The sequence below is a fragment of the Drosophila albomicans genome, chromosome 4, assembly GCF_009650485.2.
Source record: "Drosophila albomicans strain 15112-1751.03 chromosome 4, ASM965048v2, whole genome shotgun sequence".
Taxonomy (NCBI): Eukaryota; Metazoa; Arthropoda; class Insecta; order Diptera; family Drosophilidae; genus Drosophila; species Drosophila albomicans.
This window is the reverse complement of record NC_047630.2, coordinates 562006-582844: the sequence shown is the minus strand read 5'-3', so window position 1 is coordinate 582844 and position 20839 is coordinate 562006. Positions and strand designations below refer to the sequence as shown.

The window sequence follows — 20839 nt, the reverse complement described above, 5'->3', positions numbered from 1 at the left end:
CTAGATTAGCTTAAACATCGATATAGTTTATGGAAAAATATATCGTGGCTAAACTGTTTACACTACAATCGATAAGTCGATTATTTTTTGTTCATCTTTATAAGCATCGCCATTTTGTGTAGAAGAAAAAAATTAAGAAAACAAAGTTTTTACCAATTTCATTACCGATGAAATAAAATCAAATTCGATTAATCATGTCTTTCCCTGTGAATTAAATGAATTAAATTAAAGTGCAAGAATAATAATTACAGGATGCCAAGCACCCATATACTTTTCTAGCGTATGTGTATGTTGTAACAATGCATCCTTAGATTGATATGTACATAATGTATATGTGTGTGTATGCATGCATTTATGTGCATAAGACCACTATTTGGAAATGCATATACATGTGAAATTAAACTTGTTTGCTGGTAGATATGTATCTACATATGTACGCACAAATCTGTTATTATGTGAATGCGCATTTGAATGCAAAAAATACTGAACTTTAAAAAATATATGTTATTTTACAAATAGATTTATAGACTTATGCGATAATAAAATGAAACGAACATTAATCAATGCTATACGAATGTTGCATCGATTGCCTATCAATTAGTTTGGAAGTTTGGATATATATTATTCCTACAATATAGTGTAAAGATGACAAGTAAGTGAACCTACATATGTATGCATATGTGAATATAACATGTATGTATGTTCTGTGGCATACTTTATTTTAAATAGTATTTTCTGCTTCTATTATTGTTTTTAAAATCGTTTAACACTTGAATAATTATTAAGGTCCATGAGAATCTAAGTATGTATGAATTGCTGAACCTTATAGATTTTTTTTTTAATTTTTCATAGATCATGTAGCATTGATTTATAATAATCATTAAAATAAATGTCAGTGTAATTTTATGGAATCTAAAATAAAAAAGCTGAAATGCATTTGGCACATCTATTACAACTTTGAAGTAAAAAAACCATTTATTTTACGTAACGGGCAGAAGGCTGCTTTTCGAACGTGAACCCATAAAATATGGATCAACGGCGTGATAACAGTACTAATAGTACTCTTGTGTTTGTTTACATTTTATATAGTATGTTTTAGATTGTTTGGGCGTCATCTAAGTATACCAAATACATCGTATATTTTAACGGCCCATTTTCGACAAAAGACTCGATTTCCACAGAGACCTCACATTTTCATTCACCTTTGATCATGATTAGTATTGCTAGATTCAAAGCAAAAGGTAAGTTTTAAGGGCGACCGCTCTCACGCAAAACAGCTGCCTCAAATGCGAAAAAAAAACTTCGGGCAAAAAATTTGTTAAAAAACCACCGATTTAAACATATTCTAGGTGATATAAATATATTGAAAGCAATAGTTTAGTTATATCACTAAAATTTATTGTTGTAATCTTTGTATACTATGTTGGTTTCACAAATATAAAACTGTCGTATCGGAAAAAATGTGTTGAAAAAATCGAGCATTAGAATGAAGCCAAAGTTTTAACATATTTCTCACGTTTAAAGTATTATATTATATATATATATATATATATATATATATATTATATATTATATTTTAATAAAATCGATAGTTCAATAATAAACATTTTATGGTTTGTGGAACGTATTAAATCTCTAAAAAAAAAATTCCAATTCTTTTTATATTTTCAGTGTTGTATATTCCCGAAAGTGAAATATAATTTATAAATTAAATGGCTGGATTAGATTACATCAATAGCGTTTGGTCTTCAATATTTTGAACAAATTGGCAAAAACGATGAGCGAAGAAAACGAGACTAACAGTTGTAGTAAAAGGCAACTCCGTGGCTTGAAAAACCATTACATCCTGGCAATGCCACCATCCTGTAGAGCAAACTGTGAAAGAATCAAATACAATATGAAATTTGTCTTAATAATTTCATTTTATCTAATATGCTCAACGCAATGCATATTAGTTGAAGAGCACAAAACAGCTTCGGAAGAATTGCTAATGGCAATTTCATCACCTAATAACAATACAAACAATAGTTCAACTTTCTCTAATAATGGCATGAATACTACCAATAATATTGGATCAAATGTCATTCATTCATCACCCGGAGTAGGATCGAAATCATATTTGGACAAATTGGACAATATGGAACGGAGTGTAGCGGCTGTGATAATTAAAGTCGCTTATGGTACAACTTCAACAACCAAACGGAGTATTCCGGACAACAGCTATGTTTTGGGGTTGACCACTGTTGCAACACCTCCTTTAACCACTCTCCGGTAAGTTGCAAGATATGAGACCGGAATTGCATTAAACAATTTAATTTTTCTGATTAGTTATATCAGTATCTCTTTTTACTATATGTTAAAACGTTGTAATCATTTTTGTGAATATTAATATTTTCATCCAATTTGTTTATCAGCAAATGATTTGTTTTCTTAGTATTGCGTTAAGTAGCAATGACAATTTATTTGTATTTTAAAGAATTTGATACAAGTAAATTATTAAATAATTGAAAAATTGTAATATAAATACAGAAACTAATTGCTTTGGTTGACAACTCGTCCGTGTGTGTTTCGTTCTGTACTCATTGGTACACTTCTATGATAGTGATATATTTTCATAGTTTTTTCAATCGAAATTTGATGTAAGGTATTGAACAAAATATGCATGAACAAGTTTATTTACAAAAATCTTTTAATTATTGTGCAATTTGTGAAAATATTTGAGGGAATTTATGCTTTTGTCAGGTTACATCTTGAGTGCATTGAATCTCCCAATCACAAAGAGTTCCTAGAAATTGGTAAATATGTTATAAAGTTCTTGAGTTACTTTTCATGTGTTTCGAGACAACTTTTAAATGTTTTATGAATTTCAATTTATCAGTTAATTTGATAAATGAATAATAAGAAAATTAAAACCAAGGGTTGTAAAACGATAAACATCTAATGAAAAGATATGGATATTTAATTTGACAGATGACAGCCATGGATATCCAAGTTCGAAATAGTTGGTAAAATTGCTAAAAACTTTCAAAAATTTCTGGTTTTGGGAGCGGAATTGCCGTTAGCGGAATCAATTCAAACGCCTTAAAATGAATGGTTGTCAAATATATGTTTAGTGATCTGTTTGTTGCGCTTAACCCATATTCCTAGTTTCTATTTGTAGCCAGCTTTGTAAAACTGGTTTTAACCGTTTTAGGCAAACGTCTATACGTCCTATATTTGCATCGCTGATATGATTAATTTATTTGACTTATTATACAATTGCATTACCCTTTTCACTACGAGACCGTGGCTATCTTTCAATGGTTTGCCCATTTCCACAAACCAGATTTTGGTAGGACGGCTTAACGGTATATTAGAAAATAAATTTCATAATCCAGCCCTTTATTTCTAGTACTCTCAGCGAGAGATTTGCTAGTCAGAATGATGTCTAAGCTTCTTGCCTGAAATTAATAAGTTACTCGCGTTGGCCTTTGACTTGACTGAAAGAGTTTATCAACTGTTTGTTCTATATATTGGTTAAAGTCGCTAAAGGTTACTTCAGTCAGTCAGTTATACCGGATAGAAGGGTGTTATGACATTATGTCTATATAAAATTTATGTATGTAACTTGCAGAATGTCGAGCACTATAAAGTGTATTTCTTCTTGATCATCATGTCCGTTGTCTGTCTGCCCATTACCTCCATTGTAAATCGAAAAAACCTAATAGATTCACGACTTTCGGTGCATACAATAATAACTAAGAGAATTGTATTCGTTATTATACATTGGAATAAAAGCAAAATATTGCGGTATTATTTTCAAAATATACCTAAAACACTACACAAATAATAATAATATACCAAATGGTGTATTTGGTATATCGATATTGTACCACATTCAAACCATAGACGTCACAATATACTAGATTGGCAGCCACTAGTAAGACCACTAGTAAGTAGGCGTTTTTGCCCATACAAAAGTATTTATTTAATAACTTCCACAACTTTTATCTGATCGCAAATTTTCAGGATTGATTTGATTTTCAGGAATCATAAACACTATTGTTATTATTGTATACACCAAAATTCGCACATCTAGCTTTAAAATAACACTTGTTCGATTTTTATACGCGCTGCCCATAGGGTGCCGTCAGGAAATGTATGTAACAGGTAGAAGGAGGCATCTTAGACCCTATAAAGTATATATATTCTTAATCAGCATCAATAGCCGAGACGATCTAACCATGTCCGTCTGTGTGTCTCTCCGTCCGTTCGTATGAACACCTAGATCTATAAAATATAGAGCTTTAATTTTTTTTCGACAGCATTTGTTATGTTTGCACGCAGATCAAGTTTGTTTCAAATTTTTGCCACGTCCACTTCCGCCCCCGCAAATCAAAAAAATCGAATAACAAGCGTAATTATACCCGATACCCATAGGGTAGAAGGATATTATTACTTTGTGCCGGCAGGAAATGTATGTAACAGGTAGAAGAAGGCATCTCCGACCCTATAAAGTATATATATTCTTGATCACCGTCAATAGCCGAGACGATATAGCAATGTCCGTCTGTGTGTCAGTCCGTCTGTCTGTATGAAACACTGGATCTCAGAGACTATAAGAGATAGAGCTATAATTTTTTTTCGACAGCATTTGTTATGTTTGCAAGTTTGTTTCAAATTTTTGCCACGCCCACTTCCGCAACCGCAAATCAAAAAAATCGAATAACATGCCTAATTTTAAAGCTAGAGTTGCGAATTTTGGTATATACAATAATTACTATAGTAGTTATGATTCCTGAATCAGATAAAAATTGTCGAAGTTATTAAAGAAATAATTTTGTATGGGCAAAAACGCCTACTTACTAGGGGTCTTAGTTGCTTTGGCCGACAATCTGGTAAATTGTACCGTCTTTGGTATATTTTGAATGCGGAAGTGGGCGTGGCAAAAATTTGAAACAAACTTGATCTGCGTGCAAACATAACAAATGCTGTCGAAAAAAAATGATAGCTCTATCCCTTTTAGTCTCTGAGATCCAGTGTTTCATATGGACAGACGGACAGACACACAGACGGACATGGCTAGATCGACTCGGCTGTTGACCCTGATCAATAATATATATACTTTATAGGGTCGAAGATGCCTGCTTCTATCTGTTACATACATTTCCTGCCGGCACAAAGTTATAATATCTTCTACCCTATGGGTAGCGGGTATTACAATATACAAAAAATATGTCTTATTTTAGTGTTTTTATACCAGATTATCAACCAAAGCAACTAAAACCCGACTTATACTAGCTCTATTATTTATAGTATCCGAGATTTAGGTGTGCAAATTTGTATCGTCCTAGCGTTTAGGCTAAGCATTGTTAGTTATAATATTTTCTACCTTATGGGTAGCGGGTATAACAACAGTATTACAATATACAAAAAATATATCTTATTTTAGTGTTTTTATACCAGATTATCAACCAAAGCAACTAAAACCCGACTTATAGCTCTATTATTTATAGTATCCGAGATTTAGGTGTGCAAATTTGTATCGTCCTAGCGTTTAGGCTAAGCATTGTTGGTTCAATCTTTCAGTCAGTCATTAGGTCAAAGGCAAACTATTATTATAAATGTTTATATGGGTAAACATGTTTGCTTTACGTAAGGATTAAAATTGTTCTAGAATTTTAGAGTTAAATTTTATGCAAACATTTTTTTTTTTGTTTTTCTGTTATTTTGATCTTTTAACATATGCGCACCACATGTTGGATGCATTTTGAAATTGCAGGTTTTGGTTTTCTTCCTCGAAAAGAGCCGAAATTGGTTTTAATTTTATAAAAAGTGAGTTTAATTTAGTTCATTATTGCAATTTATATGACAATGACTATAACTATGCAAAAAAAAAATTATTTTAATGTCTAAAGTATTTTATTGCTCCAAGGGAGAGAGTAGGTCCTTTCATGGGCTTAGGAAAGAGGGAAAAACGTATAAAAAAGTTCTATGTCGTTTAAACTTTTTTACCAAGATTTTTTCAGTGACCCAAATTATGAATTGAAGCTCGTAAACCGTGGTGCGATACGGAAAACCACAATTTTAGAGAACCGATGCATAGCGCTCTTCAGCAAAACTAATCCTTTTGCATCCTCTAAGGATATTAAATAAGAGCTGGTCTGGAGAATCAGTGATGTGGCTATTAGCCGAAGACTGGTGGCTATAAATTTGAGTACCTGGAGTCCAGGGAAGGTGCCATTACTTGGTGAAAGACATTTCAAAACTTGTCAAAACTGGTCACTATCCAAATGGCGTAATATCCTTTGGACAAATGAGTCTAAACTGGTGTTATTTGGTGGAAAGGTACATGACAATATGTCCGTTGACCACCAAACACCGAAAACGACCTAAACTATACCCTTAACACCGCTAACCATGGTGGTCTTAAAATCATGATGTTTCTCATACAGTGGTGTGTGACCTATAAATATGATCGATGGTATCATAGACCAACAAGTCATGCTGAAGTATTCTCAGGATGAAATGTGGACTTTTCAGCAGAGATCCTAAAGACACCGGCAAACTGGTCAAGGAGTGGTTTAAGCAAGAAAAAACAAGTAGAAAAGCTACAGTCGAATGTGCCTGACTGTGAGATACCCGCTACCCATTTTGAATAAAAGCAAAATATTGCACACAGTTCCCGTATTTAAATCCGATTGGGAACTGATGGGGGACTTTAAGCGTTACGTTGCCAAGAAATCCCCTACATCTAAGCCACACCTTCGACAAGTTGTGCAGGAGGTATAGGGCCAGAATCCCTGCGAACGTTGCGAAGACTTGGTGGTCTCCATGCCACGTAGGTGTGAGGCTCTAATAATCAAAAAAGACTATACAAAAAATGAAAAGGTCGTATTTAACTCGTAATGTGGTAGGATTAAGTTATTTATATAATATTTTTAAATTTTTCTTTTGACACTGTTATTTCAAAGCTATTCATTAAGCACCCAATTTAATTTGTTATTATCCATATTCGCTAAAATATTGAATTAGCCAAATGGAAAAAAGTGGTTAATTACTAAAAATTAAATTATTTAAGCTGTTATAACTACATTTTATCTGAAATTTGTATTTATAACAGTATTTTTCAATTTTAAACGCACAGGTCGTCGCTAGCACTGCTATTTCAAAGTTCACATCTAAACAAATTTAGTTAATTTTTGACAGGTGCACTACTAATTTTGCTTGAAATATGTCTAGGTATCAATTGGCCCACCATAAACCACAAATTACGAGCAACAGTCGTCATAGGAATTACGAATTGGATTTAGAAAGAGATCATGCGCTTCCTACATCTGCGCCAAACGCCGACATTTTGAAGAGCAATAATAATCCAACATATCCAAATCCAAATCGTCATCATAGCAGTAGTACCAATAATCATGACAGAGATCGACATCGACATACAATGCAATATAATTCAACACCGATGCCATCATGTAATTATGCATTTGCGTTTTTAAATTTTTTAAATTAACGTCAAATACTTTTTTTTCAGTTCCGAATTTATTAAAGAAGAACCACCCAAAAGGACAGCCAACAATACCTATGTACCCAGGAGATATACCATCGTATTCACCGCCGTCCCGATCATTTTTTACTCCTCCATTGCCGCCCGAATATCAAAATCCATTCGCTGATAAACCAACACTGCGAGGCACCAACAACGAAGGTTTGATTGCCGGTAATACTGTTCAATATAATAATCGACGTCCTATTCCACCTCCAAGTTTGACGCCTGGTCATGAGAGAATACCATTTCGTCCCCCAGATTTAACTGGTGAATCAAATGTGAATGGACATCCAAATATTAGTTACTCAAGCCATATTCTAGACGTGAAGAAGAAGGCAAATGCTTCATCGAATACTGAATTTACAGGTGATCGCAAAAAAGCACTGAATACGCCATCCCGCAGCACCAGTAATGAGCAAGATATTGCAGTCGAAGCAACAGACATTAATCATAAAATTAATACGCATATTGATCACAAATCAAGCCAAGATGTCAGTGATGGCAATGCGATAAAGCGGCAAGAAGTGTTGCCAAATATACGACGAATTCTTGGTTCAAATGGCAAAAAAAGCGATATACCAGCAGTGTTGTTACGCCAGGTGACTCAGCGTCCCATTGTCAGCTACCAAAAACCGCCAGCCTCGGCAATTGTTGCTGTGACGGCAAATGAACATACAAATATTGATGAAACCACTAAGGAAAAGAATAATAATGATGAATCTACGAATGGTGCTGGCTCAAATATTAATAAGAGTAAGCAAATGGATCACAATGATTTTGCAACTCATGATTCATTTGCTAACAATATAAGCAAAGTTGGAGTTACCACACCATCTGCGGCAGCTGCTGCCATTGATGATGCAGTTGCCACATCTTTCACATCAGCGACAATGCAGCAAGCGAAGCCAACAATAACCGCAAAAGATGTTCCACGAAAAGCATCATCAAGTGACGGATCAACAGCATCCACTGCCGCAGCTACAATTTGGACGTGGGCATGGCACGTCCACATCTATCTTTCCGTTGTTTTATTTACAATACTCGCAGTTTATTCGCTGTACAAGCTGCTGACTTACAACAAATTGACACACTTATTTGCTCAATCATATTTTGTATACATTCATCTCATTCTAATTGCAATTTGCATAATGCGAATATTTTATTTATGCTTCGATGCATACAATGTACATGGTACTTTTCATATATTTGTTTCTGAGCTGTTGTTAAATTTGCCAGCGACGTTTTTAACGGTTGCATTTTCAGTTTTAATTTTATTTTTATTTTTGAAATCATTGAATCACAAAAACAATCGATATTCGGCATTAGTCCGACCTTTGACTGTAGTTGTCGGATGTGGTGTTCACGTGTTGCTCTGTATAACGTTGCATTATGTAGAATCGTATACTTTGCAGAATCATCACATGTACTTTCAGCAGCAGCAACAGCAGCAATATTTTCGCCGGCAACAGCAGCAACAACAGCTCCAACAGTTACAGTTGCAACAGCAGCATCAATCGCAGTCATTATCTTCAGCAACAATAACGTCTATTACATCAGGGTCAGCAATTACAATGTTATCATCAACCAGTTTGGCTAGTCCACAGCCTCCGCCTCGCGTTCTTTCACTTATCTGCCAAATTATTTATATATTTATTTGCCTGAGTCTAGGTTTACTGTACCTTTATTTATATCGCATACTTAAGCGAATACTGCGCAGTAAATCTCAGAATTATATACATGGCTATCAGAATCTGTCATATGCTATTCATATTACTATTGCAACCGCGTTGTTATTCGTTTTGTTGGCCACGCTGCAAATCTTTGGCGCGGTTTGCATCTCGTCGGTGCGTACTAGTCTTGGCGAAGTCGATGTAGATTGGATGCAGTGGGGCTATCAATTTTCATTGCGTCTCATTGAGATTGCTATAATTACGTTGATTTCTTGGGTCACGGGTCTCAAGCACAATGTGAACGGCACTAATTCAAATGCACCCAGCGCTGTAAATGGCGATGTTCATATGATTGGCCACTCGGCGGTTGCTGCAGTTGGCACTGGGACTGCGATAAGAGAAAAGCATGGTGCCGTCGCACATCAGCACTCCAATGTCGCCAATTTCTTTTTGCCATGTACATCAGGTTCGAGTCAGGAGCAATTTGAAAATGACTATCCAACGATTTGCAATGCAAATACAAATCTACATACATACACAATGCGTACGGGGAAGCTCATTTATGATGATAGCTATGCGCTGCACTCATTAGGTGGACCAAGCGCTGGAGTTGGTGCAGGGGCTGGAGCAGTTGGCGTCGTTGTCTCGCCGGAATATCAGATGCAAGAGCCAACGTATCAAAGACCTTATGATACGGGATCTATTCGTAGCGCTCTCAATCATAATATGAAATCCGCTCAGACTTCACAACGCTATCATCATCATCAACATCAACAAGCTACATATATAACTACCACCGGCTATATGACAGATGCGACAACGGATCATTATGAGAACCCCAATTTTGATTTAATAACCAACTCCTCTACAATGGGTGGCAGAGTGGAAATTGCTGTTCCTGGAGGCGGTGCCAGTGCTGGAAGTTGCGGTATGAAGTTGAGCAAAAATACTGTTAGCTCTGGGTCGGCATCAGTAACCGGTTCTGGATGTGGTTCAGGATCTGGTTCAGGTTCTTCAGGTACTTCACAACAACAAATGTTGTTATTACAAAGTGACAGCTGTTACTCAGAGCCCCTACAAGAGAACTCTAGCTATGAATTCCATAATTTTGAGCGGCCCATATTTAAAGAAGAGTCCCATGCCAGCGACGAGTGTTGGCCGGAGCGGGATCGGGAGCGAGAGAAACACAAGAAGTGTAAGGGTCGCAAGCAAAATAACGTTGGAAATCTAGAGCGAACCACATATGATAACCAGGAACGACGCAGTTCCAATTCAACAAATTCGTGTTCCTCTTCCTCAAATAATGGTGTCGTCGTCAGTAGCCGGTATGCGAGCTATAATTCATATGAACGTAAACATCATGATGGTATAAGAAAGAGTGGCACTCTTAACAACATTGTGAATGGTTCGACAATGGGAATAATGATTCCTCAAGGACCAGCTCAACGTCATGGAGTGATGCAATGCGGCAAGCGCTCCATAAATGGTACTCAAACTTTGAATGAACGTTCGCATTATTATCAGCGCAGTACTGCACAACAAAGCAGAAATCGTTGCAATGATTTTGAACTGGCTGCACCAATCCCATCAACTCCGACGGCTCAAAATGAATTGTCCCTTAAGAAACATCAGCAACAACAACTGCAGCAACATTACAATCATCACAACTCCGATGATGAAGCAGATGAGGAAGAAGAGGAGGATGATGATGACGAAATGATGCCTGGTTGCAATGTTGAAAGCGCAAATTTGATAACAAATAATGACAACAATAGCATCACATCTAATCCACTTACAGTCCATCTGCATCATCACCTACCAAATGTGAGCAATGCAAAATCCATTCATCATCAACATCAGAATCCATTGGAAATGCCAGAGTTGAGTGTGAATTTGGGATCGGCATCAGTAACAGCAATGGCCACTGATAATTTGATGGTTTCTGATCAGACTTATAGGAGATCTCGTGCTAATAATGATGACGAAAATGTCGATCAATTAGGAGCTCGAACTCATGCTATTCACAACGTGCTGCATCAACCAACTCATAGCATTCCCAGCACCTCTTTATTGCAAATAAATAGCAATGGTATTGATTGCTAGAGGCATCGACAGACAGCTAAATAATCAGAAATAGTTTATAGATTATGCTGTATGCGCAACATACATATTTTATGTCTGCTAAAATTGCGTCGATTGCCAACTGCTGCCGCTTACTGCCAATATAGTTAATATCGCCACTTTCTACTCTCTTCAAACTTGTGATATACATACATATATAAAGAACGAAGAAATCTATAAAACTAAATATAACATTAAAACTTACAAGCTACCGAATACATTTAAAAATATTAGTGAAGAAACGGCAGCTTACAATAAATTAATCGGTTATTGTCAATATAAGGATGATGAAAATGTTACAAAATTAAAAAACGCAACAGAAATATGTAGTATAATGGTCGAGACTTTAATGTGTACGTTTTAACATCTTATTCAGTACACATCCATTTCTTTCAAATATCATACTACATACCTATAAATGCGTATTAGTTAAAAATTATAACATTACAAAAAAAAAAAAAAAAAAAAAAAAAACGACAACTTATCCGTACATACTAAGTAAGTAAGTACTATGTAAGTACAGAGTGTATTAAATTCTATGTAGGTATATATGTATAGTATATAGGTTTATTTCATAGTTTTACAGAAATCAATTTAATGTAAATATTAATAATGTATATTGAACCTATTAACTTTTAAGAATAGAAAAATACACCTTATTTTAACTTTGTATTTTATTATCACAAATTTAATACATATTAAAATACATATGTATGAGAATAAAATATGAAAAAGTATAACGCTGAAACTTTTAATATTTAAACATTTATTTTCTTTATTAAATTAACTAAATCTAATTACGAATTTTAATTTATGTAAAATGTATTCAAGTGCACTGAAATAATTAATATACATTACTTATTTGCTTACATTTTGATGATACTACATGAAATATAATATTTTTGACTGACATTTATTTTGAGAAGCTTTGTAAACGAATCAGTTTAAGTTGTCTATATGAAAACATTAATTATATTTAAAAATATAATAACTACCTTTAATTTGATGAACATTCTTATAAAATCCTAGCGCTATTACTACTGATCAGGAAAAGGCTTCTGCATTTTTAATGTAAAAATTAAATGTAAATCATATTTCATCATCGATGTTCGCACATTACACTTAACGTGCTTTTAAGGACGGCGCATTGGAAAATATTTATATCCATAAAATCTGAAATGAGAATAAAAGAAAAAACTAATTCAAATTATAATTACAAAAAATAAATATATTCAAATCAAGGCGCACTACATGATATACCAATTGAATTGAACACATTTTTATAATATAATTATATTAATAAAGTATTTCCATTTACTATAATACATGTATATTAAACAATTACTCTATTTAATAAAAATGGATACAAACGTATTAAAAAAAAATTTTATTTTCCGTAAGCGTCCGCATTTAGTAAGTAAGTTATATAGATAAAACAGTGATCGAGAAAATGAAGATGGTGGCTCTCTTTGAAGTTAGTTTAATATAACATGACACAATGTGCAGGGATCACATTTTTATACCCGCTACCCATAGGGTAACTTTGTGCCGGCAGGAAATGTATGTAACAGGTAGAAGGAGGCATCTCCGACCCTATAAAGTATATAACATATATTCTTGATCAGCATCAACAGCCGAGACGATCTAGACATGTCCGTCTGTGTGCCTGTCCGTCCGTCCGTATGAACACCTAGATCTCAGAGACTATAATAGATAGGACTATAATTTTTTTTCGACAGCAGTTGTTATGTTTACACGCAGATCAAGGTTGTTTCAAATTTTTGCCAAGCCCACTTCCGCCCCCGCAAATGAATAAAATCGAATAAAAAGCGTACTTTTCAAGCTACAGCTGCAAATTTTGGTGTATATAATAATAACAATAGTATAAAATTTTACTGCGATTAGATAAAAATTGTGGAAGTTATTAAAGAAATACTTTTGTATGGGCAAAAACGCCTACTTACTTAGTTGCTTTGGCCGACAATCTGGTATATTGTGCCGTCTATGGTATATTTTGAATGTGGTTCTATATCGATATAACAAATATACAATTTGGTACATTTTTAGTAATTTGTGTTTTTGGAATATTTTGAAAAAATACCGCAATATTTTGCTTTTATTCAAAATGGGTAGCGGGTATCTCACAGTTGAGCACACTCGACTGTAACTTTATTACTTGTTTTCTATACGTTTTTTTATTGTTTTGCATTTTTGCAAATCTAAGCGAAGAGTTGGATACATTTTTAATTTGTTAAACTACTGTACGATTTTTATATATGCTACCTGTGTGTAATTGGCAGAAGAAGTCATTTCCGACCCCATAAAGTATATATATTATTGATCAGCGACAACAGCCGAGGCTATACAGCCATGTCCGTCTGCTCGTTCCATGTCTCTCTGACCGCATGAAACACTGGAACTCAGAGACTATAAAAGATAGAGCTGTTTTTTTCGAATGCACTTGATACTTTTCTACGCAGATCAAGTTTGTTTTAGATTCTAGCCAAGTACATACATACATATGTACATACATACATATAAAGATAATATGGTATTATATTTGCGAATGTTGATAGTTTTTAGAATTCGTCTAGAATACTGAGACAAATTATAGTACTATCTCATGATTTGGATAATAAGAACAAAATATGTACTTTTTCAAAATCTGGATACCTGGAAGTGATGTTGCACGTTCATTAATTTCACGAAGCATACAAAATGTTGAACAATGTACTGAAAATAATGATGTATGCCCATGTTGAGTATTTACATTAAGCTTAAAGCTTCTGTAGAGTTGAGTCGTGGTATTGTTGCTTTGTTTGTCTGAAAATAAAAATTACACTTGTTTTTATATTTTAGTGGGATGTAGTGAATTATGTACATATGTATGTACATATGTGTTATCAAAGATTACACACATAAACCTTTCCAATTCAGTATGTAAGCAAATATAAAAATACAGTATAAATTGAAAAAGTGGTTATTGCCGTTAAGTTTTTTTTTTTAGATTAACTAAATAACATTTTATTAAAGACAAAAGTGTAAGGAAAAAAAATCAAAAATGGAAATCGAAACAAAAATATACGCATGTACATACAAAGGTTTAGTGTATCAGCTGATTGTGTCAGACTAAAAGCTGATTGCTGTAAGCTTCAAGTCAAAGACGCATATTGTACGGTCAGTAAATAATAATAAACAAAAATCATTTAGCTGTTTACACATATACGTATGCGGATGTGTACATACAAAGATATATTCGAAAAAAAGTATATAACATGAAGTGTGTAGTACATCAACGCAAAATTGTTTGTAATTATAAGTTGCATTGTAATTAGTGCAGAATTGCATATGCAGTACTTATGTACATACATAAATACATGCATATGTTCCGAAAAATACGTATGTATTATAAGTCTCAAAGTTCAATTAGTTTTTTCTGTTGATTAATCTCAAAATTAATGTTGGTCTTTTACGACGCTGCTTATACTTTTCTTATCAAAAAAGTACAGAAAATTCAAAGTTCATTAAAACTAGCACACACTTTATACATTTCTGTATACAACATTTGTACCTACGAGGCAGCTTCGCCCGGTTTCTGGCTCAGATTGCATTGGTGACAATTTTTGTTTACCTACAGCATTTAAAGATGTACATACATACATACAAAAATACCTGTAATTGTTAGTGAAGGAATGAATTTTCATGAATTTTGCTGTTTGGGCTGTGCTTTGATGTGAGTAAATGAAAGAATTTTGGCGAAGAGATTCATATATGTATGTACATACATATGTACATATTTGTCCTGAATTACCGAATTAACGCTCAGCTCAAATGATAATAGATATAGACTTATGTATAAATCGCAAAAGTTCTTGAAACAAGAGCGCTTCCAAGCAAGAATTTTGTTGAGATTAGTGATTTCTTTAATTTGAGAGTCATGATCCTGTTAGTGTTGGATAGTGCTCTTATTCCATTTCTATGCAACGGCTGCAAACAAATTTATTTATAATTATTGCACGCTGATCATATTAAAATAATAATTGAACATTTATTTGTTCGCTGTTAGTCATGACCGATCCATCGTTCTCAGTTTTAAAATACCACTAACCCTAGTGAATACATGCTTTTGAAATCTCAAAATATGTACATACATACATATTCACATACATATCTATATCTTAATGATTTAAAAAAAAACTTTTTATGCCCGCTACCCATAGGGTAGAAGGGTATTATAACTTTGTGCCGGCAGGAAATGTATGCAACAGGTAGAAGGAGGCATCTCCGACCCTATAAAGTATATATATTCTTGATCAGCATCAATAGCCGAGAGGATCTAGCCATGTCCGTCTGTCCGTATGAAACACAGGATCTCAGAGACTATATGAGATAGAGGTCCAAATTTTCGACAGCATTTGTTATGCTTGCACGCATATCAAGTTTATTTCAAATTTTTGCCACGCCCGCTTCCGCCCCCGAAAATCAAAAAAATCGAAAACAGCTCTGAATTTCAGTATATACAATAATAACTATAGTACTTATAAGTTCTGAAAATTTGAATGCGATCAGATAAAAATTGTCGAAGTTATTAAAGAAATAGTTTTGTATAGGCAAAAACGCCCACTTACTAGGGGTCTTAGTGCTTTGGCCGACAATCTGGTATATTGTGCCGTCTATGGTATATTTTAAATGTGGTACTAATCGATATAACACATATACCGTTTGGTATATTTTTAGTAATTTTGGTATATGTTGAGAATAATACCGCAAAATATATTGCTTTTATTCAAAATGGGTAGCGGGTATCTCACAGTCAAGCACACTCGAATGTAGCTTTCTTACTTGTTCATATTTTAATGAATCAATAAATTGAAATTTGGGGAATGATTTCAAATTTTTAGCAAAATTGAGATAAGTTGCTGGTTTTTTTTATACCCGCTACCCATAGGGTAGAAGGGTATTTTAACTTTGTTCCGATAGGAAATGTATGTAAAAGGCAGAAGGAGGCATCTCCGACGCTATAAAGTTTATATATTCTTGATCAGCGTTAACAGCCGAGACGATCTAGCCATGTCCGTCTGTCTGTCCGTATGAACACCTAGATCACAGAGACTATAAATGATATAGCTATAATTTTTCGACAGCATTTGTCATGTTTTGCACGAGGATCAAGATTGTTTCTAATTTTTGCCACGCCCAATTCCGCCCCTGCAAATTGACAAAAATCGAATAACAAGCATAATTTTAAAGTTAAAGTCGCAAATTTTGGTATATGCAATAATAACTGTAGTAATTGTAATTTGTTTGCGATCAGATAAAAATTGTGGAAGTTATTAAAGAAATACTTTTGTATGGGCAAAAACGCCTACTTACTTATTGGTCTTAGTTGCTTTGCCTGACAATTTGGTATATTGTGCCGTCTATGGTATATTTTGAATCTATATCGATATACCAAATGTACATTTTGGTACATTTTTAGTATTTTTTGTTATAATTTGAAAATAATACCGCAATATTTAGCTTGTATTTATTCAAAATGGGTAGCGGGAATCTGACAGTCGAGCACACTCGACTGCAGTTTTCTTACTTGTTTATTATTAAATTAGGACTATAGTTTGTTGGATTTAAACTTTAAAAAAGTTTCAATAAATTTTTAAATTTAAGTATTTAGAGGACATTAGTAGAAGTTTCTTTTTTTATTATTTTTTTTTAAAGAAATATTCAAAAGCAAAATTTAATAATTATTTGCATTTAAAAGTCAACATTATGAAAATATTCCAAAGCAGATTAAGATGCGGTAAAATCATGCTAATATAATCTTTTTTATACCCGCTGCCCACAGGGTAGAAGGGTATTATAACTTTGTGCCGGCAGGAAATGTATGTAACAGGTAGAAGGAGGCATCTCCGACCCTATAAAGTACATATATTCTTGATCAGCGTCAACAGCCGAGACGATCTAGCCATGTCCGTCTGTCCGTCTGTCGGTATGAACACCTAGATCTCAGAGACTATAAGAGATAGAGCTATAATTTTCGACAGCATTTGTTATGTTTGCACGCAGAAACATAGAAACAGAATTGTTTGAAATTTTTGCCACGCCCACTTCCGCCCCCGCACATCAATAAAATCGAATAACAAACGTAATTTAAAAGCTAGAGTTGATTTTGGTATATACAATAATAACTATAGTAGTTATGATTCCTGAGAATTTGGTTGCGATCAGATACAAATTTTGGAAGTTATTAAAGAAATACTTTTGTATGGGCAAAAACGCCCACTTACTAGGGCTCTTAGTTGCTTTGGCTGACAATCTGGTATATTGTGCCGTCTATGGTATATTTTGAATGCGGTACTACACCGATATACCACATATATCATTTGGTATATTTTTAGCATTTTTGCAGTATATTTGGTATATTTTGAGAATAATACCGCAAAATTTATTGCTTTTATTTAAAATGGGTAGCGGGTATCTCACAGTCGAGTACACTCGACTGTAGCTTTCTTACTTGTTTTTTTTTCATTTTCTTGCGGTTTGTAAATATTTAATGATTTGGAAATATATTATGAGTCCGCTGAAATTGGGGTTAGTTACCATTATCTATACTGAATAGTCTAAGTTTCAAAGATCAATAACATGACCAAGAACTGCAAAGAAAGCAAAAAGAAGTAATCTAATCCAAAAAAAAAAAAAATTATCAGCTATTGTTGATTAAAGTAATCTAACCATGTATTATTGCACCTATTAGGAATAGCTCAATTTTTTTGAAATAGTTATGCACAGTTCGTATAATCCCTTGTGAGTAGTTTTAGTTTCTCTGCAATTTATATTCAAAAGTTTATATATGTATAAAGTTTTCTTGACAATTAATAACATCGTCGTATAAAAAGCTTAGTTCTTCAGTAATATATGTATGTATAAATCTGTGTTAAAATATAATAATTTTGCGGGTCATTGTTTTGTTAAATATTGACTGACCATGTCCGTCTGTCTTCCGCGCCTGTAGATCGAAAACTAATAAAAAGCAATCGTAGCTAGAATTTTTTGGTACACACAATAATAACTATGATTTTTGAAAATTTGGTTTCGATCGGATAAAATGGTTATGTTATTTAAGAAATACTTTCGTATGTCAAAAAATGCCTACTGCACTCGGGTGTTAGTTGCTTTGTCAATCGATCTGTTATGTTTCATACTCAATGGTATATTTTAAATGTAGAACAATATTGGTATACCAAATATAGCCTTTGGTATATTTTACTATATTTTTAATATACAATTTTGGTATATTTTTAGATATGTTTTTTATTTAAAACGGGCAACGGGTATCACACAATCGATCACATCCGACTGTAGCCTTTTTATACCCGCTGCCCATAGGGTAGAAGGGTATTATAACTTTGTGCCGACAGGAAATGTATGTAACAGGTAGAAGGAGGCATCTCCGACTCAACAGCCGAGACGATCTAGCCATGTCCGTCTGTCTGTCCGTCTGTCTGTCTGTCTGTCTGTCCGTCCGTCCGTCCGTATGAACACCTAGATCTCAGAGACTATAAGAGAAATGCTTCGACAGCATTTGTTGTTTGCACGCAGACCAAGTTTGTTTCAAATTTTTGCCACCCCTCCTTCCGCCCGCGAAAATCAAAAAAATCGAATAACAAGGGTAATTTTAAAGCTAGAGCTGCGAATTTTGGTGTATAACTAATAATAATAATATAATAACTATAGTATTTATGTGTCCTGGGAATTTGATTGAGATCAGATAAAAATTGTGGAAGGTATTAAAGAAATACTTTTGTATGGGCAAAAACGCCTACTTACTAGGGTCCTAGTTGCTTTGGCCGACAATCTGGTGCATTGCGCCGTCTATGGTATATTTTCAATGTGTTACTATATCGATATACCAAATATACCATTTGATGTATGTTTAGTATTTTGTAGTATTTTCGGTATATTTTGAAAATAATATCGCAATATTTTGCTTTTATTCAAAATGGGTAGCGGGTATCTCACAGTCGAGTGTGCTTTCTAAATTGTTTATTATTATTATTATATTGTTTTTAAGAATTATTTTGATTAGATAAATTTTGTATATATTATTATTTTGTGGAGTAGTGACTAAAAACGAGTTAAAAATACGAAATTACATTTTCTTAAAAAGCTAAAAAGTAGCAAAGTGATTTCTGCTATAACTGTAAAACATTTGCTATAAAATATATATTAATATGACTCATTAATTTTTATTTGCAGCGATAAATTGGACATTAGTCTTCCCTGATTTTAAAATTTGGGTTGGATAGTTTTACTTTCATATATACTGACAATGGCAGTAATATCAAAATATGTTGATCGCATAGCGGAGAAATGTGAACAATCTGGATTGTCAATACAAGCATTTAGTTATGCCCTAGTGGGCTCAGCATTATGTGCATTAACCATTAAGTTAACAGCCCCATACATGAAAAACACACAAAGTTCCAACAAATATAAAATTAACAAAGGGCCACACACGCCGTTACCCATTGATGGCTCTGATGATGATATGAAGTTGGCTGAGGCTGAGAAGCTGTTGGTTCAACAGGAATTAAAAAAAACAAATTTGCAAATGGTTGAGCCGGGCTTAAACAAGGAGTTCCTAAAGCAACTCAGTGCGCTTGTTCAGATAATGATTCCGCAAAAGCTATGCTACGAAACCGGACTGCTAACTATTCATACATTGTGTCTCATCTCACGCACGTTCCTCAGCATTTATGTGGCTGCATTGGAGGGTGCGATTGTTAAGTTCATTGTTCGCAAGGAAATTAAACAGTTTGCCCTTGTATTGCTTAAATGGTTTGGTATCGCGATTCCAGCAACATTCGTCAATTCCATGATACGATTTCTGGAAAGCAAACTGGCTTTAGCATTCCGGTAAGAGTACAACTTTCAATTATAATATTTTCGAAATGCGATGTGTGAAATTAGCAAAAATATGTATTTATTTCAGTATTTCTTATTATCTTTTTGCATTCCACGTAGATAAGTTCATTTTGGTTTTTTACTTTCCAGCAATTTTGTGTTTATACACACATATATATATATATATATACGATAGTAAACCATCCAACCGATTCCTATGGTTCGGACTCTGTCATTTGTTGTTAATCTTCTATATATGTATATAAAAGAAAGTCTATAAAGTTTCACCACTTATAAATCAAGAACGGCAGAACAGATTTGAGGGAAAATTGGTAGGGAGGTAGCTTAGTGCCAGGAGACTGCTATGGATACTTTTCATCCCTTTCGACAGCGCGAATTTTACTCTACCGACATGGCTGCACTTATAGTAACAAATAACAGTAAATAGGCTATGAAAAATCATTTTACAGTCAGAAAGGGCGCGAGCAAGACGATCAAATCTTAAATAATGAAAAAAAAAAAAAAATAAAATAAAATAAAAAATTTGGCAGTTTTAAATCTTCTATCTATTATCTATCAACAACAACGTCGATCAAATCTTAAAAATTAAAAA

At 33.9% G+C, this 20839-nt stretch overlaps 3 protein-coding genes across 19 annotated transcripts in view; 2 read left to right on the top strand and 1 right to left on the bottom strand.

Moving 5' to 3' along the window:
* Window positions 1-97: 97 nt before the first annotated feature.
* On the top strand, window positions 98-12049 carry LOC117573164 (uncharacterized). 4 transcript variants are annotated; one of them, XM_034256126.2, is made up of 5 exons: window positions 98-280; window positions 520-652; window positions 1672-2271; window positions 7222-7460; window positions 7520-12049. In XM_034256126.2, exons 3-5 carry the CDS (start codon window positions 1778-1780, stop codon window positions 11305-11307), a joined length of 4521 nt encoding a protein of 1506 aa, XP_034112017.1. In that variant the 5' UTR covers window positions 98-280; window positions 520-652; window positions 1672-1777; the 3' UTR covers window positions 11308-12049. The 4 variants fall into 4 exon arrangements, with proteins under 4 accessions (XP_034112017.1, XP_034112018.1, XP_051862226.1 ...); XM_034256127.2 differs by having other exon boundaries at window positions 98-286; XM_052006266.1 differs by adding an exon at window positions 1090-1241 and having other exon boundaries at window positions 98-652.
* A 161-nt stretch (window positions 12050-12210) lies between these two features.
* Window positions 12211-15153, bottom strand: LOC117573173 (uncharacterized). Of its 10 annotated transcripts, none has more exons than XR_007955176.1 (4): window positions 14244-14407; window positions 13999-14148; window positions 13290-13351; window positions 12211-12498 (listed from the first exon to the last, which is right to left on the bottom strand). XR_007955176.1 is itself a non-coding variant. In XM_052006286.1 (4 exons), exons 1-4 carry the CDS (start codon window positions 14934-14936, stop codon window positions 12425-12427), a joined length of 345 nt encoding a protein of 114 aa, XP_051862246.1. In that variant the 5' UTR covers window positions 14937-14964; the 3' UTR covers window positions 12211-12424. The 10 variants fall into 10 exon arrangements, 1 of the variants encoding a protein (XP_051862246.1); XM_052006286.1 differs by lacking the exon at window positions 14244-14407 and adding an exon at window positions 14897-14964 and having other exon boundaries at window positions 13980-14148; XR_004572652.2 differs by lacking the exons at window positions 13290-13351; window positions 14244-14407 and adding an exon at window positions 15137-15153.
* LOC117573167 (ATP-binding cassette sub-family D member) overlaps window positions 14130-20839 on the top strand; it is a 29598-nt gene continuing 22888 nt past the window's right edge. For 2 of the 5 annotated variants that reach the window (XR_007955174.1, XM_034256136.2), the window contains exons 1-2: window positions 14606-14724; window positions 19579-20238. Coding sequence is in view for 4 of the 5 variants with exons in the window: in XM_034256136.2 (XP_034112027.1) it covers window positions 19652-20238 (587 nt within the window). In the remaining variant the exon portion in view is untranslated. Of the gene's footprint in view, window positions 14266-14411; window positions 14503-14593; window positions 14725-19578; window positions 20239-20839 lie in introns of those variants that run through there. The other 3 variants (XM_052006280.1, XM_034256137.2, XM_052006281.1) reach the window with 3 other exon arrangements.